Source organism: Rhinoraja longicauda, chromosome 18 (assembly GCF_053455715.1).
Source record: "Rhinoraja longicauda isolate Sanriku21f chromosome 18, sRhiLon1.1, whole genome shotgun sequence".
Taxonomy (NCBI): domain Eukaryota; kingdom Metazoa; phylum Chordata; class Chondrichthyes; order Rajiformes; family Arhynchobatidae; genus Rhinoraja; species Rhinoraja longicauda.
In genome coordinates, this window is record NC_135970.1 from 17365144 (window position 1) to 17392233 (window position 27090).

At 42.5% G+C, this 27090-nt stretch overlaps 2 protein-coding genes across 2 annotated transcripts in view; both read left to right on the forward strand.

Annotated features, from left to right (window-relative positions):
* LOC144602156 (anoctamin-9-like) overlaps positions 1–4465 on the forward strand; it is an 86197-nt gene extending 81732 nt beyond the window's left edge. The window contains exons 22-24 of the mRNA XM_078414891.1: positions 1635–1728; positions 2282–2394; positions 4405–4465. Of these exons, the coding sequence (XP_078271017.1) occupies positions 1635–1728; positions 2282–2394; positions 4405–4465 (268 nt within the window). The remainder of the gene's footprint in view (positions 1–1634; positions 1729–2281; positions 2395–4404) is intronic.
* Positions 4466–8976: 4511 nt separating this feature from the next.
* sigirr (single immunoglobulin and toll-interleukin 1 receptor (TIR) domain) lies at positions 8977–25096 on the forward strand. Its single transcript, XM_078414776.1, has 9 exons — positions 8977–9103; positions 14615–14822; positions 16876–17006; positions 17395–17541; positions 20418–20561; positions 21451–21553; positions 23067–23217; positions 24303–24477; positions 24903–25096. Exons 1-9 carry the CDS (start codon positions 8977–8979, stop codon positions 25094–25096), a joined length of 1380 nt encoding a protein of 459 aa, XP_078270902.1.
* Positions 25097–27090: the final 1994 nt, after the last annotated feature.

Genomic DNA, 27090 nt, shown 5'->3' on the forward strand with positions numbered 1-27090 from the left:
GACATGAGCAAATAAAGCAAATAATTATGCCATTTATTTCACAAAATGTTGGAGTAACCCAGCAGGTCCTGCAGCATCTCAGGAGAGAAGGAATGGGTGACGTTTCGGGCCGAGACCCTTCTTCAGACTGATGTCAGGGGGGGCGGGACAAAGGAAGGATATAGGTGGAGACAGGAAGATAGAGGGAGAACTGGGAGGGGGAGGGGAAGAGAGGGACAGAGGAAGGAATGGGTGACGTTTCAGGTCGAGACTCTATTGCTGTCCTCCCTTAGTAGGCGTAACCAAGCTGGTGGATGGTTGCTCACTTCAGGTAAAAAAAGATGCTGTTGTTTATGAAAGGTGTCTGCAACCAAGTCTGGACCTCGATGGCTATGCTTTGAACTCCCTCATCTTGTCATGAATACAGAAGTCCATTCTATTTAAGTGACAGATATAAGTGAGCACTGCTGGAGTGAATGCTTTATTAGCAACATATTGCCATTCTGACTGAAGACAGCAGATTAATGCTGTGTGGATTCAATGATATTTCCCTGGATGGGCATCAGCAATTGGCTAGAAGACTGATTATTAATGATGATGCCCCTCAAAGCCTCTTCAAAAGCTGGAATTCAGAGTAAGATAGCTGACCCACAATAACAATGAGATGTTGGGTGTCTTCTGACTGTGCTGCAATGAAAACCAAAACTTCTGCCTTTTAACTTCTGTTTTATTCATGAGTGTGACATGGAACAGGCCACCACTTCTATGATGGAAAACTGCGTTAAAAGCCGAGAACCTTTAAACAAATTTTTACAAGTTGGAAAATTCACCAACATGTGCACCAGCCTTCAATTATAAACTATCCTAGTGTAGTCTCTATCTGAGTCTTCAAGAGCAGAATTGGGGTGGTGTTATCACTATGCAGGGAACTGGTCGTCCACTCGGTCATGTACATTTCACATCCTGCACCAGTAGCCAAAATCCCAATATATGAATTGGTGCATTTGATAGCCATATGCTACTTTAGCACTGTGGTCCATCTTGTTATTTCTTGGGTCTCTGAGTGGGAACAGTTGTTAGTCATGTGGGAATGGAACTGGGAACAGGACTATATACAAATCAGTTAAATCTTACCCAGAAATGGTTAAGGGAAGTGGGAGTTGAAGAGGTAGTTTTGATGTGAGCATTCGTTTATTTTCAGTGTTCACCAATTCTTTCTCATTCAATATCTCCACAGGTATGATCTCTATCCACATTACCATTGTTACTCATTTGTAGTTGTAGTTTGAAATAATGTGAATCTCAGATGCTCTCTGGCGTATATACTTGCTTGATATATCTGACTGAATCACGGCCTGGAGCGTGGCAACTTCAACAGCCTGACCGCGGGAGAAGGCGGCAGGGGAAGAGAAAAGACATTCTGGCCTTCCATCACAGTGAGGAGGTGACCGGAGGAGACTCACTGTGATGGATGTTTCTTTTTGTTTGGTGTTGGTTTATGATTGTGTGTGTTATTGCTTATTTGTATTGCTCTTATTGTTGGACTGTGGGTAATCTTTCATTTCACTGCGCATTTATGCGTATGTGACAAATAAAATTGACTATTGACTATCACAAAATTTGACCTTAAGACATATCATCTGTCTCATGTCCAGATATCGTGACTACAGAGATGAATATACTCAAGAGCTTACTGTTCAGTTTTGGCAAATCTTAGCTGCTCGTTTGGCCTTTTTAGTGTTATTTGAGGTAAATAATGTGTACAACGTAACTATTGTACAGATCAGAGGTAAGTACCAGAACCTGTTTGTAATATTTCCCGGTAGTAATAGTAATTTCTTGTAGTAATTAAGACACCTGTCTATTGATCTCCAAATTGAGACAAATGCATTTTTACCCCTGCTCTACCCCTGCAGGGTAAATAGTAACAAATATCTGAATATAGCCCAATTGATATGAATCTGTAGCAAAACAAAAAGAGCAGCTAGAAAAACCTAGCAGGTTTAGCAATATCAGTGGAGGGAAATGGACAGTGGATATTTCAGCCCATGTACTAGAGACCCTTTGTCTCTAGAATGCCAACAGTCCATTACCCTCCACTGCTGTTGCCTGGCCCACCGAGTTCCGAAAAATGCTCTCCTTCTTACGCTACAGATTGCATCACCTGCAGTCTCTCATCTCAATGTGAAGTGTTGTCTTCTTGGATATTATGTATACTCTTAAGCATTTCTGATACACTAGTATATCTTGATGTAAACACATAGTGAGAAAATTGAAACAACTTATTTCATATCTGTTTTAGAATGTTGCTGTCTGCGTCAAGTATCTTGCAGCTTGGTTTATCCCTGAAATTCCAGTTTCAATTAAAAATAAAAATCTACATAGGACATACGAGCAATTAGAAGAGGAGTTGAAGTAAGTTTTGCTGTGCTAATAATGAGCCCTTGGACCTTTTGGGGGGGGGGGGGGGTGTCTGCATTTAAGGAGAGCACATGACTATAATAGTGCAAACATGGTCTGTTTGGATGAATTAGGTAGACTAGGTACTAGTGTTGTAAATGTTGGTTAAGATTAATCCTCAATATGACAGTAACTTAATCATGAAAACATACCTTGCATTACTATAAAGATAATTCTGAAATGACAAGTACATAGGTGAAGTTAACAGAATTCTAATTTGATAGACCTGATTTGGGAATGCTTTTGGTTGTGGTGGCATAAGCTTTTCAACCTTATGACATCTGAAATAGAACACTCTAAAAGATTTGAATGTCATAATGCCAGCTTTTACTTCTCAAAATATCCCATGTAGCATCATCTATATATATTAGTAAAACTCTCATCTTGTTTGTTCCATGTTTGTGCGGTTGTTACTTTATGTGGTTTTCATCCAAAAACAGTACACGACAGCATGACAATTTTAGGACCACCTTTGTCCTGGGGACACCTTCATCCAAGTTTTATTCAAATTGGTCATGTTTTTAAAGTTAGAGACATTTTAAAGTTTTAAATTTACCTTATTAAACCGATGCTTGCCATGTTCAGCGTGTGACGTCACAATGGGACCCGCCCGAGTGTCGGCCAATGAGGGGGGGGGGGGGGGCTGTGCGTCGCTGAGCGGTCACTAACTCACCCACTCCATCCCCCTGAACTCCCCTCCCCACTCCTTCCCCCCTCAACCCCCTCCATCCCTTCACCCACTTCTTCCTCCCTTCCCCCCCCTTATCCCTCTTCCCCCCCCCCCCCCCCCCCACGGGGTGGACAAGCCGCATTTTCAACATCAGTTCATGCCTGCGATGGTGCAAATGGCAGTGACCCGTAGTGAACCGCAGCTCGCTTCTGGCCATGTGAGGGGGATGGAGTGGTTGAGTGGGTAAGGAGGGCGAAGGGAGATAAGGGGGGTTGAGAGGGAATGGAGTTGGGTGAGGAGGAGAAGGGGAGTGGGGAAGGGGAGGGTGCTAGACCAATGCAGGAGAGGTTTAGGGGTTGATGGGGATGGAGTGGGTGAGGGGGGAATAAGGGGGAGAATATGGGGGATTGAGGAGGAATGGAGTGGGTGAGGGGAGGAGAGGGGTTGTGGGGAGATCGAGTACGTGAGTGGGGGGGGGGGAGAAGGGGGGTTCAGGGGGGGTGAGGGGATGGGGGAAGGGGATGGGGAGGAGAGGGTGCTGGACCAATGCAGGAAAGGTTTGGGGCCAATGAGGGGGAGAGGGCTGCTGAGTCCACGAGCCGCCGCTAACATTAATAGATGTGTGCCCCCCCCCCGGGAGATCTGCCGCCCGTCCTGGCGTGCCCCGTGCCTCATCTTCTGTGGTGCGGCGGCAGAGGGTCCAACAAGATGGCCATCGCCGCTGCTCGCCAGCGATCGCCGCCGTGCTGCAGGAGAGGCTTTGGGTCCACGGCTCGCTCTGGCTGCAGCGCTGGTGGCATGGGGCCGAGGTGAGTGGTTCCCTCTCCCCTTCCCTGTCCCCCTCACCCGCCCATGGCCCCGGAGAACACTGCCCACCTGGCAAGGGCCTTCGTCAGTTGGAGAGGGTTGCCAGGCCTGCATGATCGTCAGTTGAGAGAGGGTTGCCCCAGGAGTGGCCCGCAGGAGAAATTTGGATCCAACGGGTCCACCTCAGTCTAGTATCCTTTAATATCGTTAGTAATAAGACAGTTATTTTGCCAAACCAGGATCTTTAATAAGGACAATGGGGTAAATGATCATTTAATCTGGTTTTGGATGGTATTGGTTGAAGGTAAAATATCACCCAGGATAGTCTGAGAAGTATTCTGATATGAAATAAAAATTATGCTTTCAAATTCAAAATTACCTCTATACTCTTGTTGATAAGTTATCATACATTTAAAAGAAAATGAAGTGAGAAGCAGGAATTGACAAAGTGAAATAATTTGAACTTACTTTTTTATTTTTCCCTTTAGGATAATTCTAATGAAAAGCCCAGTGACTTCACAATATCGCCAATTGCTCATTTTATCATGAACAATGTGAAAATAAAAGTATTGTGCCAAAGCTGTTTACTTGAAAAAGCTATTTGACAACGTGTCTGATGACATGGTTTTGTATTACTTTATTAAATTAAACAAACTTTGTCAAGCAAATATGATTTTGAAACAATTAAATCCTGTCAGTGAAAAAAAATCTCATTCATTTATCAAACTGGGCTGCAGGTCAGAGAAGCCAAATTCTCGATTGCAATGCCATCAAGCTGATCAATGTTCATATTCCATTGTATGGGTTCAATGTATTCATAAATCTAGATTAAAGGTCTCGACCTGAAAAGTCACACATTCCTTCTCTCCAGAGATGCTGCCTGTCCCGCTGAGTTACACCAGCATTTTGTGTCTATCTTCAGTGGACAGCAGCATCTGCAGTTCCTTTCTACACATCAAGATAAAATCATATCTGCTATATGGGAATCCTCCACTACAGTATATTTCAATTGTTAATCGAATCCAACAAATCCAGGAGACAAAGAATGCACTCTAAATATCTTTCTTGGAAGCCTGTAAGATATAACCCTGGAATCTGGTTGGGTTTTGAGCCATGTTGTGGGTTTGAAGATTCCCACTAATTCTACAATCAGCTCTGCATTACCTTCTGTCCTATGGAAAGCATGAAGATTGGTAGCTGCTAATCTCATATGTTATGCCAAAGCAAGTATCATGTGCTTTGAAGACACCACAGTGGCACAACGGTAGAGAAGCTGCATTACAGTGCCAGAGACGAGGGTCAACACTGACTGGGGGTTGTCTGTACGGAGTTTGTAAATTCTCCCTGTCACCACATGGGTTTATTCCGAGTGCACCGGTTTCCTCCCACATTCAAAAGACGTATAGGTATGTAGGTTAATTGGCTTTTGTAAAATTGTCCCTAATGTGTAGAATAATGTTAGTGTACGGGGTGATTGCTGGGCCTTGCGGACTCCGTGGGCTGATGGCCTTTTTCTGCACTGTATCTCTAAAGTCTAAAGGTGAGGAGTTTGATTTGCAGGTGGTGGACAAAGGCGAGAGGTGAAAAGATTAAAGGTTGTAAGAAGAGAAGGTGCATGAATTATGAAGCTAGAGAAGCGGTAACGGTGGAAGGGGATGGGGAAAGAGGGGTGGGTTAATGCGAGAAATGGGTGCGCTTCCAGGTGAAGGATAGGGAAGGGGTACAGGGGATGCTTTGGGTTAGTTACCTAAAATTGGAGAATTCAATGTTCATACCATTGGGTTGTAAGCTACCCAAGCAAAATGAGGTGCTGTGTCTCCAGTTTATGTGTGGCTTTACCCTGCCAATGGATGTTGCCCAGGACAGAAAGGCCCACATGGGAAGTGGAGTTAAAATAATTATCAACCGGGAGATTCAGTAAGCATTGGAGGACAGAATGCAAGCATCTGGCGTGCAGCGTAGGTTCACGAGGTTAATCCCTGGGATGGAGGGCCTATCATATGAGGAAAGATTGGAAAGACTAGGCTTGTATTCACTGGAGTTTAGAAGGATGACAGGGAATCTTATAGAGACATATAAAATCATAAAAGAACTAGACAAGCTAGATGCAGGAAAAATGTTCCCAATGTTGGGGGTGTCCAGAACCAGGGGACACAGTCTAAGAATAAAAGGGAGGCCATTTAAAACTGAGGTGAGAAGTAACTTTTTCATCCAGAGAGTTGTGAATTTGTGGAATTCACTGCCACAGAAGGCAGTGGAGACCAATTCACTGGATGAATTTAAAATAGAGTTAGATAGGGTGCTGGCTCGAAGGGCCAAAAGGCCACCCCCTGCACCTATTTTCTATGTTTACTATTCTCCATATAATTGTCAAAATGTTGTGATTTCCAGAGTCATAATTCACTTGACCTGAGTTAAAACTTTTTTTGTGAAAATGTCCTTCATACAGCTTGGCCTTATTTTTATTGATTGGACTTCAGTCAAGGTTTTTGTTTTTATGTAATATCCTAAATATGATAAACTTTCAACTCCGAGTATCTGAACAATAAATAAATGCACATCTGCTAATGTTTTTACGATCGTACTATTTTAATTCATGTGGCTTAGATCATCTGATGGATGAATCACAACTTCATGTACTTCAGTAGAGTACTTTATTGCTTGTAGTTTAGATGAGCTTTCAGTGTTGGATTAAGAACAATAAGTCTTGCAGCAATTCAGCAAATGGTTTTGTAACATCACTGTTCTTGAAAACTGGATTATATCAAACCTCACTAACCTTAGAATATGAAGTCTTTTCCCCCCCAAAAGAATGGTTATTATATATTAATCTTCAATAGAGATTGTAAATTACCATTTTACAAGCTTTAGAAGTCTCATGGTAATGAGCGCCTGGAATGCGTTCTCAGGGCGTTGCTGGTAGATATGGTTGTGGTGTTTAAGAAGCTTTTAGATAAGCACATGGGTGTGCAGGGAATGGAGGCACATGGATCATGTGCAGGTAGATGAAATTAGTGTGTAGGGTTCCGACCTATAATGTCACCCATCCTTTTTCTCCAGAGGTGCTGCCTGACCTGCTTCGTTACTCCAGCACTTTGTATCTATCTTTGAGATTAGTTTATCTTGGTATCAGGTTTGGCAGGGACATTGTGAGCAAAAGAGCCTGTTCCTGTGCTGTAATTGGATTGCGGTTGAAAGAGGATTGTGAAAATCAGTAGTGCTGGACTAAATGAGAGAAATGTAAAACAGGAAAGACAAAGTAAGAGGTCTTTGAGAGTGGGAGCTTGGTGAGAGTAGGAGATAGATCAGGGTAAGAAATTAAAAAAAGGATGGAGATGTTGATCTTTGGAATCTGGGTTGAGAGGACGTTCGGTATATATAGTCAAGTCAAGTCAAGTCAATTTTATTTGTATAGCACATTTAAAAACAACCCACGTTGACCAAAGTGCTGTACATCTGATTAGGTACTAAGTATTGACACTCTGGGATAGTCCATGGATATAGTGACTGTAGGTAGCTATTTTTGTTTGCTCTAATTCTAGTATAAATGAAGTGACCCGAGGACTGTCTTGTAAATTTCTAGGTATTGGATTGAATGAAGTGAGATATGTTACCGGGGATGATGTCATGTGTCTCTTTGTAGACAGTACATAAGTGGGCTTTGGTGCATCTTGACTCCAGCGACTCCCAGCCAAGGCGATTTAACATATTGGAGACAGTAGTTGTTACAAACAAACCGTGCTGCACGCCTCTGAACCTTGTCAAGGATGTATATTGTCTGGCAATATTCCAACAGTGGGCAGACAAGTATTTTGTCAGCTACCTCCTTTGTTGGTTTGTCACACTTCCTGTGAAAAGCAGTAACATTGGTTGAGAATATTAATGGTGCTATATGCCAATTGTGCAAAGTGCCAATTATTGTTATTGAAAATACTTATTTCTTTATGTGCCATTGATTTTTACCTTTTTCCTCTCCTTGGCCCTCTGCTTTTAAATTTCTTCAACAAAATTTAAAAACTATCTTCTCTCACTGAGGTTACTTCAAAAATATAAATTATGTTCACATTAAATTACACTGGTCAGGATTAGCCCCCCCGTTCACCCCCCCCCCCCCCCCCCACACACACCCATATAATATTCCAGTTCGCTGTTTACTAAATTGCTTTTTTAACGTCATGTACAAATTTCCAAATCGTCCCTTTACCCAAAGCTCGAATCGTTAATAATAACAATGATCCGGGTAACATTCCTTTCAATGTTCAGAAGTTACTCCAACTGTTTGTGTCTATCTTAACCCTTCCCTATTAATCTCTCTCCTTCGTTTCAATGTCCCCCTTCGCCCTGCGAGTCCGCCATTGTTCTTTGCCACTCCCCGAGCCTCACCTCACCTGGTCCCTTTGCTGTCGTGTCTTTGTATTGCCAGGGAGGCTGGTCTACTGCGGGAGTTGTAGTCGCGGAGAGTCTGTGTGCAGTGCATTAACGTGCGGAGAGCTGCAGACTAGGACTGCAAACCCAGTGTGCACGGCGTGGGGGCAGTCGCTCTGTCCTCTGGAGTGGACACCTGTGGCAGGCGGGAGCAGTCAGGAAGCTTCGGGAATCATGTCCTTGCGATAAATTCTGAAACGGGTTGAGATAACTTGACTCGCATTATACAGTGAAGCTTATGTGCTGGGGGAAAGTTGACAAATGAATAGTTATTAGCCCCTGTTTAACTTTTTTTTATAGGGGAGAAGAAGTTGCACATTTGGACTTAATACCTGGGTTCCACCTGTGTTGGAGCTGAAATTTGGTGGGTTAAGATATTAGAAGACTTGGATTTAAAACGGTGACTCTTTGGATTCAATACGCAGGTAATATTTACCCCGTCGCCTGATAACAGGACAACACACAACGTTTGACACTGCGATTGCTGGAGTGGGCCAGAAGACCCTAGATATCGCCGTGCCTTTACACCTGTTTTCAATCTTCTGCGGTTCCGGCACTGACCGGCTATCCCGTGGCGTGGTTCTCGTTGTGAGGAGAAAAACAACAATAACCATTTTGTAGGGCACGCTGACACTATGTGGGAGAGACAGTCATTTACCTGGGCCAGATGTTCCTGTTCAATACTGACTCTCTGTCTACTGGTCAGCAGAGCTGATACTGTTGAAGGACAGAACCTGAAGAACCGTGGCATATCAGAATCGGGTGAGATCAGCAATAGTGCCTTCATTGTTGAAGCTTGTGTCCTATCGTTTTAGTGCCATGCACTCTGTTGTTGCATAAATGCAAATTCTGGAGTACAACTTGTGTAAGAAACCATGAGTAAATGTTAAAAAGTTCTTAAACTGTAGTAGGAAGTGTATGCTAAGCTGAAAAATAATCAAAGACACCACAGAAATGTCATTTTTTATGTGATAAAATTTCCTAAGCCTTTTGTAGTAAATTAATTTAAAACTAAGAAAACGATTAGTAGTTACAATAATAAACTGGGCAAGCAGTGTTTTAGATTGGTATAAATGCCATGAGAGATAAATGCATATGAAACCCAATACAATACAATATATCGTACAATACAATTACCAACATTAGCTTAGTTGCCTGCTCTTCTTGTCCATGTAGGAATGTTTTTTATTTAATTAAAAGGAAGAAACTCAGTTCAACCTGCAAGCATAATTCAAAGGATTTTAAAGTCTGAAGAATGGAAGGGTATAATTCAGCGTGTTCTTTTTGCATATGTATGTTTTAAGTGTAGATTACAATATCAATTATGTGTTTCTTTTAAAAATAGGATTTTTCATAGTTATAAAGCACATTAAGTACCAACCATCAAGTACCCATCTGGACTAATCCAATTTATCAAAGCAGAGCCAGTAGCTTTCTATGCCATGGTGATTTAAGTACACATGTAGATATTTAGCTAATACAAGAGTCTTTGGCTTCCCTAACTCCTTAGGTGTCTTTCCAATTTCAACAATCCTCTGGGTGAAAAAAATCTTTAAATCCTCACTACGCCTCCTATGCCTTGCCTTTAGTTTTATACACCTCACAATGGGTAGGTAAATATCTCCTATATATGCCCCTCATAATTGTGTATACCTTGTTACAAAGATTTTTTCAAATTCAACTACCTTCTTTGGTTATTTGAAACACTAGGCTTTAAAGAAAGGAGACTTTGAAGGTATGAGATGGGAATTGGTTAGGATAGACGGGCAAATTATATTTATAGGGTTGACGGTGGAGATGTAATTGCAAAGATTTAAAGATCGCATGGATGACCTCCAAAAATTGTTTATCCCTGCCTGGCGAAAAAATAAAACTGGGAAGACGGCTCAACTGTGGCTAACAAGGGAAATCAAGGATAGTATTAAATCCAAGAAAAAGGCATAAAAAATGGCCAGAGAAAGCAGCAAATTGGAGGACTGGGAGAAATTTAGAACTCAACAGAGGAGGACAAAGAGGTTAATTAAGAGGGGGGAAAAGAGTATGAAAGAAAGCTTGTGGGGAATATAAAAATTGACTCTAAAAGCTTCTTTAGATATGTAAAAAGGAAAAGATTAGTGAAGACAAATGTAAGTCCTTACAATCAGAGACAGGTGAATTTCTAATGGAAAACAAAGAAATGGCAGAACAGTTAAACAGGTACTTTGGGTCTTCACTAAGGAAGCCACAAACGATCTCCCAGAAACACTAGGGGACCAAGGATCTAGTGGGAGGGGGGAACTGAAGGGAATCCACATTAGTCAGGAAATGGTGTTAGATAAACTGTTTGGACTGAAGGCAGATAAATCCCCAGGGTGTGATGGCTTGCATCCCAGAGTACCCAAGGAGGTGGCCCAAGAAATCGTGGATGCATTGGTGATCATTTTCCTATGTTCTGTCGACTTTGGCTACCCTCCAGTCCACAGGAACTGATCCAATTTAACTCCACTTTTTAAGAAAAGGAGAGAGAAAATAGGAAATTATAGACCAGTTAGCCTTGCATCGATAGTGGGGAAGATGCTTGAGTCGATTATTAAAGATGTTATAGCAGTGCATTTGGAAAGCAGTGACAGAATTGGTCAAAGTCATCATGGATTTATGAAGGGAAATCATGCTTGACTAATCTTCTGGAGTTTTTGAGGATGTAACAAGTAGAATGGATGGGGGAGAGCCAGTGGATGTGGTGTATCTGCAATTTCAAAACCCCTTTGACAAGGTCTCACATAAGCGATTAGTGTACAAAATTAGAGCACATGGTATTGGGGTAGGGCTTTGACATGGATAGAGAATTGGTTGGCAGACAGGAAGCAAAGAGTAGGAATTAACGGGTTCTTTTCAGAATGGCAGTCAGTGACAAGTGGGGTGCCGCAAGGCTTGGTGCTGGGACCCCAGTTATTTACAATATATATTAACGATTTCGACGAGGGAATTAAATGTGACATCTCCATGTTTGCGGGTGACACAAAGCTTGGTGGCAGTGTGAGCTGCGATGAGGATGCTATGAAGCTGCAGGTGACTTTGATAGGTTGGGTGAGTGGGCAAAAGCATAGCAGATGCAGTATAATGTGGATTAAATGGGAGGTTATCCACTTTGATGGCAAGAACAGGAAAGCATATTGTTATCTGAATGGTGTCAGATTAGGAAAAGGGGAGGTGCAACGAGATCCGAGTGCTTGTAGATCAGTCACTGATAGTTAACATGCAGGTACAGCAGGCAGTGAAGAAAGCGAATGGCATGTTGGCCTTCATTGTGAGAGGATTTGAGTTTAGGAGCAAGGAGGTCCTACTGCAATTGTACAGGTCCCTGGTAAGACTGCACCTGGAGTATTGTGAGCAATTTTGGTCTCCTAATTTGAGGAAGGACATTATTGCTATTGAGGGAGTGCAGCATAGGTTCACCAGGTTAGTTCCTGGGATAGTGGGACTGACATATGATGAAAGAATGTGTCGACTGGGCTTTTATTCACTGGAATTTAGAAGGATGAGAGGGGATCTTATAAAAACATATAACATCTTAAAGGATTGGACAGGCTTGATGCAGTAAAATGTTTCCGAAGTTGGGGGAGTCCCAAACCAGTGGTCACATTTTAAGAATAAGGAATAGGCCATTTAGGACTGGGGTGAGGAAACATTTTTTCACCCGGAGAGTGAAACAGAAGGAAGTGGAGGTCAATTCACTGGATGTTTTCAAGAGAGGGATTTAGCTCTTAGGGCTAAAGGACTCGAGGGAAATGGGGAAAAAGCAGGAACGGGGTACTGATTTTAGATGATCAGCCATGATCATATTGAATGGCGGTGCTGGTTCGAAGGGCCGAACGTGCACCTATTTTTCTATGTTTCTACGATTTTGTACTATGCTTGCAGCCATCCCATACGTTGCTGGGCAGAGACCGTAGCACATTGTAAAGCAATGTATCTCCCTATTTCATTTTCCTTTCACTGAAATCCAGGAGCTGAACCATTTGTGTTATATATTTGGTTTTCATATGACAAAAGATCATATGAAAGCAGTAATTCAGGAACATGCTGGGAGTGGTTGGTTCTCCAGATTGTGAGAACTGCAAATAGATAAATTCTCAGAGGTGGCAGAAAGGAGATGACAAAGTAATTATGAAAGGTGTGGTATGGTTAAAATAAAACTGCCTAAGGGAGTGAGTGATTGGTTCTCCAGTCATGAGAATTGTGCTGCATGCTCCCAATTATGATCGCTCCCATATGTAGTTCTATTTTGGTCATGCCACACCTTTAATAGATATTCTTGTCATCACCTCCCTGGGAATCTATCGATTTGAGTAGAAGGTCCGAAGCAAAACAAGAGGCAGTCACATTGAGTTTAGCTTATTGTCGCATGTACTGAGGTACAGTGAAAAGCTTTTGTTGTGTGCTAAGCTTTTGCTAGGTATATTGTAGTAGGTGTCTCTCCCTTCCAATTTTTACACCATTTTTAAGAGGTGGTGAAGCGGTAGAAAGAATATCCAATAGAAGATGAGTAGTTGAAGAATACGCAATATTTTCCTCAAGTGTTTTGAAACACTTTCTGCCCAAAAATACAGGTTATCACAATTTATAGGTTTGTTTTTTTCCAACTCCAGCGTTCTCAAATCTCTGTGCCCATGCATTGTTTGTATCTGAGATGGTAATTAAACATGTGGGCTTATGGGGAGAGCTGAGTAAACAGCAATTGAGATGACGAAAGCAGATGCTAGGTGCAGTAGTGCCTGAGGGCAATGGCACTCCCATGGGAGTGCATTTCAATTCTAGTGCAGTAAGGCATGGAACCAACAAGTCATTTGTCTGTTATTTCTCACGCATAGTCCAGGGATGTTCTCATTTCACAGAATTGTCCAAGTAAGGGAATCGACGTGTCTCAGCCAAATGGTTTGATTTGGTTGAACTGATCACATCACCTCTATGTAGATTGTTTTTTTGCAGCTAGCAAAAGTTCTAATTGTTAAATTGGGAACACTATGTTGATGAGTTTAATGTAAATATGATCCTTCCTCCTTGTACGGAGATTCAACAGCTTGCTGATATCATCACCTGCGTAGCTCAGTCGGAACTGTAAACATAGTCCACCTCCTCTGTGCTCTCACCTCTTTTCCAAGCAGCATGCTTCTCCCATTCACATGTTCAAAGACTGTTACATGAGGTGCAGAAAATAATGTCTTTGATGTGAAGAGTACCGGTTTGGGTAAATGGTGCAGAAGCTTCACTGTTCTGGTTCCTGGTTGATATCCAGTGATCGTGGGGATTTTTAAGGTTTATTTGAGTTTTTAGAGATTTACCATGGAAACAGGCCACCAAGTCTAACCATCCATCAAAACAGGCCAACCATTCATCACCCATTCGCACTAGTTCTATGTTATCCCACTTTCGCATTCACTCCCCCCCACACCAGGGAAAATTTACAGAGGCCAAGAAACTTTGTGTAAGAAGGAACTGCAGATGCTGGTTTACACGGAAGATAGACACAAAATGCTGGAGTAACTCAGGCACCCATTCCTTCTCTCCAGAGATGCTGTTGTACCCCATTGAGCTACTTCAGCATTTTGTGTTTCACCAAGAAACTTGCTCATCTTTGGGATGTGGGACGAAATGAGAGCATCTGGAGAAAACCAACATGGTCACAGGAAGAAAATGCAAATTCCATATAGACAGCACCCAAGGTCAGGATCGAACCAGGTCTCTGTCGATGTGAGGCAGCAGCTCTACCAGCTGTGGTAGTGTGTTGCCAGTACAGCTGTGTAGGTGGAAAGTTACTTCATGAATGTCAAATGAACTCGGCATTATACTAGATCTTGATATCTTCCACTTATATAGGCTGCCCAGATTCAACTATGAAAAATACCCAATTTGATATAGTATTACATTCTTTATTCAATAAGTCTGCGATTGAACTTTTTAATATAGAAATCACCAAGCAATTATTCTTCACTTTTGTCTCATCAGACAATATATTACAGATGGCCCTGCATTTTAGCCATTCAGCTAATGGAAATTCGCCCTTGCAGAATTCAAAAATCACAGCATAGAGTGTTGATCCAATTAAAAAAATTAAATTCCCTAGTCTGCTTGCTCCATACCTATACAGAGGACATCCAGATCACCACTGCTGTGGAGGCAAGAATTCCTGGCTTGGATGCCTTGCAGAAATAACATCAATTGCTGCAATATGTTAACATCTGTTTTGTGGTTAATGAATTGTACTAATGCAGTAATTTGTTTCTATTTGCTTAGACAGTCCCTGTAACTCTACACCTAACTTCTTGGCACCTTCTGCAAATGAGACCTACAGACTTTCCATTGGATCCTGGTTTGTGTTGAATTGTTCAGTGAAGCTACTCTACAATCAGAAGTTCAATCAGTGTGACGCAAGCATCCAGTGGATTAAGGACCAGCATGTGATCACCAGCAGTAGTAAATACACCCAGACCAATGAGACCAGGTAATATAATTAATCATTTTTAATTTCCTTATTTGTTGGTGGAGATATATGGGCAACACAAACTGTTACCTGTCTCTTTAATTAACCATGCTAACTATCCACTTCAATTTAAGTAGGTTTAGATCCTGACCACAAACAATAACCGTTAATGTTCATTTCTAAAGAATGTTATTTGGTGATTTTCAATGGGTGACCAGGATAACGTGGAAGATAAAATTATTGGAAATACAGAATGAATAATGATACATTTCAGCTGGGGGCATTCAGTTCATTGTGCGTGTGTAAGCTCTTTGTTCGAACAATCCAATTATTTCTTCCAACTTCTTTTCATGCATAGCTTTGTTCTTTCTTCTTCGAAACTCTAGTTAATTACTCCAAACTTATGCCCTCCGTCTTTAAACATATCTGCTGTTGGGGAAAGTTTTCCACTATCTCTCCTAATTGAGGCAAATAAGATGATTTAAACCTCCAAAACATAATATTTGGTTTGTACTAAAAGAAAGAGGGATAACTTCATCTTTCATTGTTAGCACAAATTATGTGAGAATGTCAACTGTTGTTAATCCATGGTCCCTTGTCATACCCACCTCCTGGTTTCATATTTTTCATATCCATTTGGTGCTAGTGTCTATAGGTCAGTTTATTCGTCATACTTATGAAAGTGAGCAAGGAAGTATCTTCGATTTGGACTGGAGTTGAAACATTTGCACAATTATAAACACTTCTGTTTAGTGGCATGTTTTGCTTGGATTTAATATCATGGAAACAGTATGTGTATTAAAAAAAGGGGGGAAAATCAGGAGCATGGGTATACCTGAGTGCCTTTCAAGTCTTCAGGATATTCTAGATACCGTTACAGCTTATTAATTATTCAAGTGCACTTACAATAGTTTTGCTGGCAAATCTAGCAGCTAATTTGCATACAGTGCATTTCTATATAAAAAGCTGAGGTAAATGTGGAGGTAATCTTGATTGCTGACTGTTCTACCTCAAACTACATTCAGGAACTGAGTATAATTGCCTCGTGCTTGGAGTGCTTCAGTACATGAGATTTATGAGGAACTCTGAAATGATAGACGTGAGGTTTTCTCAGTTAAAATCTTCTTTTTGTTCCCTGGTGATAATCTTTGTGAAGAATTTGTCCAGATCTGTGGCACTCCTGAATGACATGACCCCCCCCCCCCCCCCCCCCCCCCCCCCGGGCAGTTGCCTAGTTTATGTGATGAGATTGAAGAGCCATTTGCTTTGATTGATGCTCAAAGAAGAGAGAGAGGTAACTGAGATTCTATTGCCGGTCAAAGGGTTAGGCAAATGCAGCATGGATCCAGAGAGGTAAGGGCAAAGGTGGAGGTAAGTGGTCTTGATAATGCGTTTTGGAGCTCAGTCAAGATCAAATGAGAAACTCTGTCCCAAGGTTCATTATTTATTTTACATAGGTAAAGATGATAACAATTTCCACACAATGGATCACAGGAAAAAAGTAAGGATTTTGTTCAATCTAGAGCACTTGGAAAATGTATCTTCTGATCAAATACAGCTTTAAAACAGTGAAGGTATCTTGCCAAATTACTTCTCTCTATTTTGCACATTCACTCTATTCTGAGAGATGGCAGACAAGGAATTGGTTATACACCTGGTTTAAAAGACAGAACATCAACTATTGCAGCATGCCCACAAGACAACACTGAGTTCATAGTCATTTCCTGGAAAAGATCTAACGCCCATCTTCTAGTTCAAGAATAACATCTGATTGGAGGCTAGCACAATGTGAATTCTGATGTGTTGTAGTAACTCAGCTGGTCGGACATGTTCTCCAGGGATGCTGCCTGACCTGCTAAGTTACTCTAGTTCTTTGTCTACTCTGGCATCTGGAGTTCCTTGTGTCTACAAAGTTAAATCATTCTGCATGAGGATGATGGAACGTGGAAGGAGAGGCATTTTAATGAAGAACTTGTAGACTGGTGGGTGATGCTGTTGGGACTGAGAAGGCCGTCAGAGATTGGATCTATTATTAGATAATGTCACTGATCCCCAATTCTTCCTTGTTCATCAGGCTTAAAAATAATTCTTCAGAGAAGATTCTGTCCAGCTTTCTAAATGTAACCGTGACTGGTGAGACTGACTATGGGATCTACACATGTCTCATAAGCAAAGAATCCATGTCCTTCACACTGGAAAAAGCAAGTAAGTCCACCTTTGCTAGACTGTGGCTCCTCCAGGTGCAAATGCCAAGATTATTTTTATTTGCACGTGGACCTTCATGTTTTGTTCATTTCTAGTATGTTGGGTTGGAAAAGAGTGGAAATCATTTCCCGTTTCCTAGCAATTGCACCCCTGACCTTGATCAGCAAAACAAAGCAGCCGAAAAGATGGCAGCTGACGATATAGGACCACAATATTGTGGAATAGCAAAATATTTAATTCTGAGAAACAATCTCTCTCTATACATATAAAAACAAGTCTGTGCTAGTGAACAATTTCCTGTGGCTTTGGTACTCTGCTTAATCTGTCATTCCTTTGATTAGTCTATGTCTAGATTCATTCCAGCTGTTATTTACTGTGTCTCTCGAAGTTGCAGATATTGCCAGCCATGTTCCAACAGTTCTGGGAGCCCTCCTGGTGCTTGTTGTGGTGCTTCTGGCTGGATTCCTGTATGTGAAGTGCAGATTGGATTTGCAGCTCTGGTACAGAAACAAATATGGAGAGTTTGAAGTCAATGGTAAGTGATGTTTGCTCCAAGGATTTAATTTAATGGCCAAAGAATTGAACTAGATTCCCTGAATGCAGCTACAACACTCCCCTATGCTACAACAATCTATGCTTATACGATCTGAGAACAAGATCATACCATGGAAAGATAAAATACCGTGTATTCTGAAAACTTTAATTATAGTGAATGTTGGAGAAGATCCTCTGATCAGGCAGCATTTATAGTGAGAGAAACAGTCACCGAATTCAGTTTTACTTATCAGTTTCCACGTACTGGCCAATATCTCAAATTGTATCCTTTTGTTCCACTGGTAACCAATCACAAAATCCTTTAATCTTCTAAATTATGGGGAACACAATCCTAGATTGTGATATTTGTCACCATGATTAAACTTTTTTATATTGAGGTATCATGTGGTTCACTCTTCCAAAGGTGTGGTCTGAGGTTTTTCAGGTCTTCAGATGTGGTACAAAGGACTCTGACAGCAGTCGTGCGTGTAATATTTATCCTCTTGTCCTCCAGTCCACTTGATATAAAAGCCAATGTTATTATCCTTTTTTCTTGTTTGTACATGCCCATGATATTTTAATGATATATACCAATGTCCCAAACCTTTGCTCAATAGCCTATTTGTACATTGAAGCAGGAACCTACTGAAATTATTTTCAGCACATGCAAACTGTAAATACATGTCTTGCAAGAAAAAGATCTGAACCAGAGAGTTAATGCATGCTTCAGTGTTAGAGCCAAACTATTCTCGGGTCACTTACAGTGATTTTGAGCATGTCCTCACAGCAGGTAGATGCCGTCTTTAACCTTCCAGAGCTACTGATCTCCCCATTCCCACTCGCGGCTAGTCTGAAACACTTTTGCCCAATCCTTCCACCAAGCATCTATGTGATCTCATCCTGATTATCATCTGAGTTGCAGCCCCAATCATCTGTCTCTTGTTCTTTCGCTGATCTCCCTTGCACTGTGTACATCAGGAGAATGGGCAGCATAGTGGTGCAGTAGGTAATACTACTTCTGGACAGTTCCATGACCCTGGTCTCGCCCTGACCTAAGGTATTTCTTATGTGAAGTTTGCACATTGTCCCTTGACCCTCTCGGGATTTTCTCTCAGACATTCCTTTCTTCTCGGGCATTTCTATCGCCATGCTCTACATGCCAAAGACATGCTGGTTAGATAATTGGCAAGTGCAAATTGACCTTGTTATAGGTGAGTGACAGGGGAATGGGGGGGAAAGAGTTGAAAACCATGTGTGAGGAATTAAATTACAGGGAAATGTGACATAATATGACTGATGAGAATGCTCTGAGAGTTGGCATTGGCTTGATGGGCCAAATGGTCTCTTCTGTTTTATAACAGAATCCAAAAATATAATGTCCTTTCTCCACTCCCTCCCCGGTAGTATTCCACTCTTTCTCTGCACTGATATTATCTGTATATCGTAAAAGACCTGGCAGTTAATAATATGAGGAGGTGATTCTGTGAATGTGTTTAGCAGGGCAGCATGGTGGCACAGGGGCAGAGATGCTGCCTTATAGTGCCAGAGACCCGGCTTCGATCCTGACTACGGCTGCTGTCTGTACAGAGTTTGTACGCTCTCCCCGTGATCGTGGGGAGTTGGCTGCGCCTAACGGCTGCGGCTCTCTGGCAGTCTGTTGTCTTTTTTTCTTTTTTTTTGTTTGTGTCGGTGTTGGGATGGTTTTTGTTTCTGTTTTTGGCTGTGTATGTGTGGTGGGGGTGTGTGGTGGGGGTGTGGGGTGGGGTGGGGGGGTGGGGCGGGGGGAAACCTTTATTTTATTAGGTCTCTTCCCCGGGGCGCGGCTCGGCTGCGGGCCTTAACATTGCCGGCGCAGCTCGGCTGCGGGACGTTTCAGTGCCCGGTGCGGCTCGGCTGCGGGCCTTAACATTGCCGGCGCAGCTCGGCCGCGGGACGTTTCAGTGCCCGGTGCGGCTCGGCCGCTGGACTTAACATCGCCCGGTGCGGCCGCGGGACGTTTCAGTGCCCGGTGCGGCTCGGCCGCGGGACGTTTCAGTGCCCGGTGCGGCTCGGCCGCTGGACTTAACATCGCCCGGTGTGGCCGCGGGACGTTTCAGTGCCCGGTGTGGCCGCGGGACGTTTCAGTGCCCGGTGCGGCTCGGCCGCGGGACGTTTCAATGCCCGGTGCGGCTTGGCCGCTGGACTTAACATCGCCCGGTGTGGCCGCGGGACGTTTCAGTGCCCGGTGCGGCTTGGCCGCTGGACTTAACATCGTCAGCGCTGTTCGGCCGCGGGACGTTTCAGTGCCCGGTGCGGCTCGGCCGTTGGACTTAACATCGCCCGGTGTGGCCGCGGGACGTTTCGGTGCCCGGGGCGGCTCGGCCGGGGGGCCTTCCATCCCCTTGCGGGGGCTGTGCGTGTCGTTTGCCTCGGTAGGGGTCGAGCTGCCTGTCCGTGGGTGCGGGGGGAAGAGAGGGGAAGTTTTGTTGCCTCCATCACAGTGAGGGGGTGTTTGGAGTCACTGTGATGGATGTTTGTGTTGGGGTCGGGTGTCCTGTGTTCTTTTCTTTTTGCTGTATTTTGTGTGACTGCTGAAATTTCGCTCGGTGTTGTGCCGAGTGACAATAAAGTGTTGTTATGTTATGTTATGTTATGTTATGTGTGGGTTTTCTCTGGGTGCTCTGTTTTCCTCCCACACTCCAAAGAGGTGCAGGTTTACAAGTTAATTGGCTTTGGCAAAAATAGTAAATTGGCCCTAATGTGTACCTTGCGCTAGTGTTATGGGGATTGTTGGTTGGTGCGGACTTAATGGGCTGAAGGGCCTGTTTCCGTGCTCTATTTCTAAACTAAACTAAAAAAAGGATGCTGGGATGTTGATTTCTCTGATTTCTCTCCCAGATGGTAAGTTCTATGATGCTTACCTTTCTTACGTGCCTGCTAATGATGACCGGAAATTCGTCAGCTTCATCCTGAAGCCACACTTGGAGAATCGATATGGATACAAGCTACACCTGGATGACTGTGATATACTGCCGGGGTCAGGTAGCTCCTCTTTAATGTTGATCAGGAGTCTGTTACAATTCTTCCATCGTAGGTTGTGGGCCCCAGGAGAAATCGTGTTACCAGAATACATTTCCTCTCGGTGTCGCCAGCAACCAGTCCCTCACCAAGATGAGTGGCTCTTACTGTGAACATCAGCAGTAGGTAGCGCTGTGGTTAGGCTCAAACCTATCTACAGTCGGAATTGATGTTGAGATGCGCAAGCTCAAGCAGAGGCCATTAAATAATGACCAGGTGCAGCGGTTCTGTCTTCCTGTCCCTATTGTGATAGCGTCGTTATCTTGTTCAAGGCTGAGGTGACCAACCAACTTTGTACTGCAGCTATAGAAACAAGGAATGGCAGATGCTGGTTTACAAAAAAAGGCACAAAGTGCTGGAGTAAGTCAGCGGGTCAGGCAGCATCCCTGGAGAACATGGATAGGTGATATTTCAGGTCGGGACCCTTCTTCAAACTGATTGTAAGGGGAGGGAGGGGCAGAGTGAATACAAGTGAGTCGTAGGTGAATACAGGTGAGGGGGTTTTTGATAGGCAGACAGTTGGACAAGGGCCATAGTTGGAAAAAAATGTGCGAGACAAAAGGATTGAAGAGTTTGCAAGGCTGTAACCATGGAGCCATATAGGGGTTTAGCTTCCTTCAGTCTTTAATTCCCAATACAACCTAAAATCTTCTAAGATCCAAACTCGCCAGGAAGAATGAGTAGGTAAAAAAAAAATCTGCACTGAATCAATAATGTTCATCTGAATCATGTGTTTGATTTATAAATTTACTTGAGAAAAATCTCCTTGCTCTAAGCCTGTGTGTTTTTTATGGTCACTGCTGTAGAATAGCTTTTTCACCAGCTTATCATTCTGTGCCGTTTCTTGATCTAGAGCCATCAGCTGAGCTTATAATGAACATTAGTCGCTGCCGCCGTCTGATTGTGGTGCTGTCCAAGGCTTACCTGCAGCAGGACTGGTGCCGGCTGAACTTCAGGTACTGCTCACCCTCCACAGCTGAGAATTGGCCAGGAGTGAGACAGGGTGGCACTTACTGTACAGACAGTCAAAGAATGTCTCCAGGATTTGTGGTTCTCGTATAAATCAGTGATCGATTTAATACACTGTTGCCTCTATCTCCCTTAAATAGTTATCATCATTATCACCTTCATTACTTTTATCAGATTCCGACACTGGCGGCTTTGTAGCCCTGCTCATCACTCTCCAGCCTCTGTCTCCACAGCTCTTGTACATTTATGTGAGAATGTGAAGGATATATATGTGTCATGGACAGATAGTGTGGCTCCCAACAGATTGTGTTTTATATGGTTGGGTGCTTTAGAGAGGTACATTTGAGTTGGCTGCAATATTTGGAGGCTTGGTGAAGTGGGGTTGGATACACTTCAGTCATCCTTCATTGGGGTTGGAAGCCAGGCGATATTACCATGGCAATTTGCTGTTAGGTTTTGGATAAAAGTGATAGGCAAGTATATATTAGATGGACAAGTATATGCCAGAAATAAAAATGTAGGCATTTTGTGCATACATAGACAATAGGTGCAGGAATAGGCCATTCGGCTCTTCGAACCAGCACCCCCATTCAATGTGATCATGGCTGATCATTCACATTTAGTACCCCGTTGCTGCCTTCTCCCCATACCCCTTGAATCTGCCAGCCCTGAGAGTTCTACCTAACTCTCTTTTGAATGCATCCAGTAATATGCATTTGAATGCATTCAACTCTCTTTTGAATGCATGGTATTAGTAAGTTCATACAATGTGAAAACTCATGGACTGGGTGTGGAGACACAAGGAACTGGAATCTTGAGCAAAACACTAACTGCTGGAGGGACTCAGCTGGTCAGGCTCCATCTGTCCCAGTTTGAAGAAGGTCCCAACCTGCAATGCTGTTTGTCCATTTCCTCCACAGACATTGTCTGACCCACTGAGTTCCTCCTTCATTTTTGTGCATTGGTTGTGGCTCCGTTTCGTCCTGTGGGTTACAGCTAGTTTTTACCGTGAAGAAGTGTTAGGAATAACTTTAGCCTGGATTGGTCAGTTTGGATTATGTCCAACTGCAGGTCCTAATATCTCCAGAGTGGTGTAATTCCCAGCATCAGCCATGCTAAATAAAACTACATTGTGGTTTGATTTATCCAGGGTGGCGCAATGATAGAGTTGTTGCCTTACAGCGCCAGAGACCTGGGTTCGATGCTGAGTGTGGGTGCTGTCTGTACGGAGTTTGCACGTTATCCCTATGACAGCATGGGTTTTCTCTGGGTGCTCTAGTATCCTTCCACATTCCAAAGACGTGCGAGTTTGTAGGTTAATTGGCTTCTGTAAATTTGTCCGTGGAGTGTAGGATAGAACTAGTACAGGATTATTGTTGGTCAATGTGGACTTGGTGGGCTGAAGGGCCCGTTTCCACGCTGTATCTCTAAAACTAGGTGGTCATATTGTTTTGAGTTGTAATATTCATTATCCTCACAGATCTACTTTGCCCTCAACAGGGAAGCTCTCTGGAATCTGTTGGATCTCTCCAGGAAACCTATCTTTATCATGTTTGAAAACCACTACAGAGAGCTGTCTCACCCTGCTATTCAACTTCTTAAAGCACAGAGGAAAAACATCACTCTCCTGCTCTGGACCTCTACATCAATGGTACAGTAGTTAACCACCCAAGTTACTTGTGCTTGAAACCTATCAAAAAGAACAGCTTTCAATATTATTTGTATCCTGAAACCTGTATCATAGAAATTGTACACTCGTACAGAAGGGTGCAAGATAACTTTGAGATTTCTATCATATTATACCTAATGATGAGATGATTCAAAAGAAGAATGGAGATGGAAGACAATGGTATCTAATAAATAGGAGTCACTCTGCAAGTCTTCAGTGTTGATGATAGACATTAAATGCTGGAGTAACTCAATGGCAGCAGGTCTAGAGAAAAGGAATAAGTGACGTTTCGGGTTGAGCCTTCTTCAGACTGAAAGCATTTGCAGTTCCTTCCTACACCTTCAGTGTTGATGTCACAGTTTTGCTTTTCCTTCATGCCTCCACCATTAAATCAAATATCGACCCCTGGTTCAATGAGCGGCGGTATGTATGAAGAAAAGAAAATATGCCCAAAGGTTCACTAAATGGTGAAAAGAGCATGTATATTAAGATCTTTATATCCCCACAACAGATCATAGAACAGTAGAGCACAAGAACACCCTCGTTCGCCCTCAATTCTGTGCCGAACATGATGCCAAGACCATCACTTATCTACCTGCACATAACCCATATCTCTCCAGTCCCTGCATATCAAAAATATTGAATTAAAGTTTGTCATTCGAATGATCAATTATTGGACTGGACGTTCAGAATCCCATGCAACATTCTGGAATGACGTGTTCAAAGGCTACGATAACAGCTGGGAATTTATGATACTTAAGAAATCCAGAATAAAAGGTATCTCTTGAATTAATATGGAATTTAATTTGGTTCAGATAGAAACTTGCCATCTACATCCAGTCTACCCTATGTAAGATTGCAATAAAATCTAGTCCTATTAAGACTTATTTAATTAGGAAATGAATCCTCCACCTGAGCAGCATTTGCATTTCTTGACTTAGCAAATTCGGAGCTAGGGATGGAATGAAATACCCTCAGGACTGAAAATAAGACTTGACAGGAAGTATTATGGAAATCTGAATTTAGATCCTATTGTGAACATGTATTCTTGATTGTTTGTGTAACAGACCCCCTCCTCTGAATTTTGGAAAGAGTTGCAATTGCTTCTACCTCGGAACCTACCTCAGCGAGCTGCCATGGCTGATCCCCAGACCAGACTCCAGGATGATAAGGATCCCATGCTGATCCTCAACCCAGATTACCTGGACTGTAGATCAGACCCTGACCCTGAAGGGGACCTCGGTGAGTGGATCAATTAAACTGAGAGACCACCTTTCAAATGGTCAATAAAGAATTAAAGCAGTAAAAAATTAAAGTAAATCCTGGATTTTATTAAAATCAAACTCTCCTGACCTAGTTTCATCAGGAGCATGTTATTTTTGTTTTACATTTTATGATTCCAAAGCAAGGAGCAAAGGTTGAAAAAAAATCTCTAGGATTAATTCTAATTGTATCTTGAACCAAATATTTATACTGTTTGTTTAAATGTCAAATAACTTATCTTACCAACTTAACTCATTCTTTATAATAAGCCTGCCAGACCTTTTGTAAATTCTAATATCTTATCTAGATCCCATATTGCAATTTGCATTTTTGACATTTCCTTCCAATTGGAATAATGTCCATCATGCTTTTGGTAAATATTTGTTTGTATCTTTTTGTCCTAGGAGTCCGGGCACCAATTTACAAAGGGCCTCCCCCACCTGTATCAGCCCTTCCTTGTGCACCAAAGACTCACCCCTGTGAGAATTATAACTGTGAGGATATGGACAGAAATGAAGTAGATATTGCAGATCTAGGATCTCGAAATTATGGAACAAGAACAGATTTCTATTGCCTTGTATCCAAAGACGATATTTGACTGTGGGTAATCATTACTACATACCATTCCATTTGGCTCTTTCGTGATTGTTAGACTTCTATGTTATTATACTGATCCTGTCACTCGGTGTCTAAAATGTTGTTAAACGTTCAGCACACATCCCATTTTTTGTAAATTTATGAGATGCGTTACCATTAATTTTATGAAATGAATGTCTGATGATGTTCAGTCTGCATTATCACCTACTCTGTGACTGGATTCCACCATGAAGTGATTGCTCGTGAAGGCAGGGATTCTGCATTGTTAAATCAGACCGTTGTTTGCATTGAAACAATGAACATTTCAACCCATCCATTGTCAGATGGTCATATGTGGAGTTTCCTGTCACTTCGTCTGGCTTCCTCCATCAGTAAGATGATCAGTAAGGAGCCTTGGTCTTTTGCTTTGCTTGGATTGAGTTCAAGAAGCAAAATTCAGGGACAGAATTTGTAATAGTTGGACTTTATCTAACAGCAAATCTTGCATAACTAACTTTTGATCCAGTAACAAAAAGGTGGATGACAAGCTGGATGAGGGGCAGCACAGTAGTGCAGTGGTCGAGTTTGCCGTACAGCGCCAGAGACCCGGGTTCGACCCTGACTACAGGTGCTGTCTGGCCGGAGTTTGTACGTTCTCCCTGTGACTGCATGGGTTTTTTCTGGGTGCTCTGGTTTCCTCCCACATTCCAAAGACATACAGGTTTGTAGGTTAATTGGCATTGGTAAATTGTAAAATTGGCCCTTGTGTGTAGAATAGTGCTAGTGTACGGGGTGATCACTGGTTGACGTGGACTCAGTGGGCTGAAGGACCTGTTTCCATGCTATATCTCAAGACAAACGTGGACTTCCAAAAGGTTTTTGATTGTGTCACATATTAGGGTGGTATGGGGAATGAAAGCCATGGATTGAAAACTGGTTAAATGAAAGGAAACAGATTACTAATAGAATTTTAAGGTTGGAGGGAGATGTATTGTGGGCTCCCTGTACGAGCACACATTTAAAAAAATGGATGTTGATTTGGATGGCTAGTGCACTATTTCCAAATGTGTAGCTGATGCGAAGTGAATTGGAGAAGGATAGTAATAGATTAAGGAATTTTAAGATGCTGGAAAGAGCAGCTAACTTGCTGATGGTTTTTTTTATTAATATATTTCAAGTATTACATTGAGGTAGGAAGAACAGGTGTCAACATAAAGCTGAGGGAACATTTTAAAGAAATACAATGGTTGGAGACGAGGGTGAATGTGCTTAATCCTTTGGAAGCGATAGGGTTGGATAGGTAGGTTGAGAAACTACTACAAAAATTACATTATTCATAAATAAGCATAACGTAGAAGAGCAAGGAACTTCAGTTAACTTGTACGGCCACAAATGAACGTGTTGTGTTCAATTCTGAGCACCTTACATGAGGAAAGCCATGTATTGCTCCAATATATCAAGATGGGGGTTGCTCTCCTGGAAACAGAAGTCGAGTGTGTCCAAGAGGTATTTCAGATCATTGACTTGATAGATGAAAAGGTATCCCCACAGGTGGAGGGGTCAAGAAGCAGGAGACAGAAAGAAGACTACAGGCTAAAGAACCCCATTGTGACAAGTAATGACTTTAGACAGACACAAAATGTTGGAGTAACTCAACGGGACAGGCAGCATCTCTGAAGAGTGATGTTTTAGGTTGAGACCCTTCTACATAAAGTTATTGAACTTTATGTAGAGAATGATAGGACTTGAAATGCACTACCAGGAAATGTAACAGCTGTATTGGTTGCAGTATTGGAAAAGGTTGCATAAATAGCTGAAGGGGTTTTATAAAGTCACAGATTTTAAGGTATGGTAGAGAGATTACTCGAATTGCTTACATTGTGTTGGTACAGGCTCAACAAGCTGAACAGGTCTGTTTAAAAGATGTGGTCATAATTCTCCTATCGCTCTCAACCACACCCCTCCCAACCCTGACTCTCATTTGTTCATTGCCCATGCATCTGGAAAGGGTGAGTT

Bases quoted from the DNA above. Each gene is read 5' to 3' on its own strand.
- sigirr (XM_078414776.1), top strand. From the start codon at position 8,977: ATGTGGGAGAGACAGTCATTTACCTGGGCCAGATGTTCCTGTTCAATA. The intron at 9,104-14,614 runs GTGAGATCAGCA...CTATTTGCTTAG, and splicing joins CCGTGGCATATCAGAATCGG to ACAGTCCCTGTAACTCTACA. The intron at 20,562-21,450 runs GTAGCTCCTCTT...TTCTTGATCTAG, and splicing joins TGATATACTGCCGGGGTCAG to AGCCATCAGCTGAGCTTATA.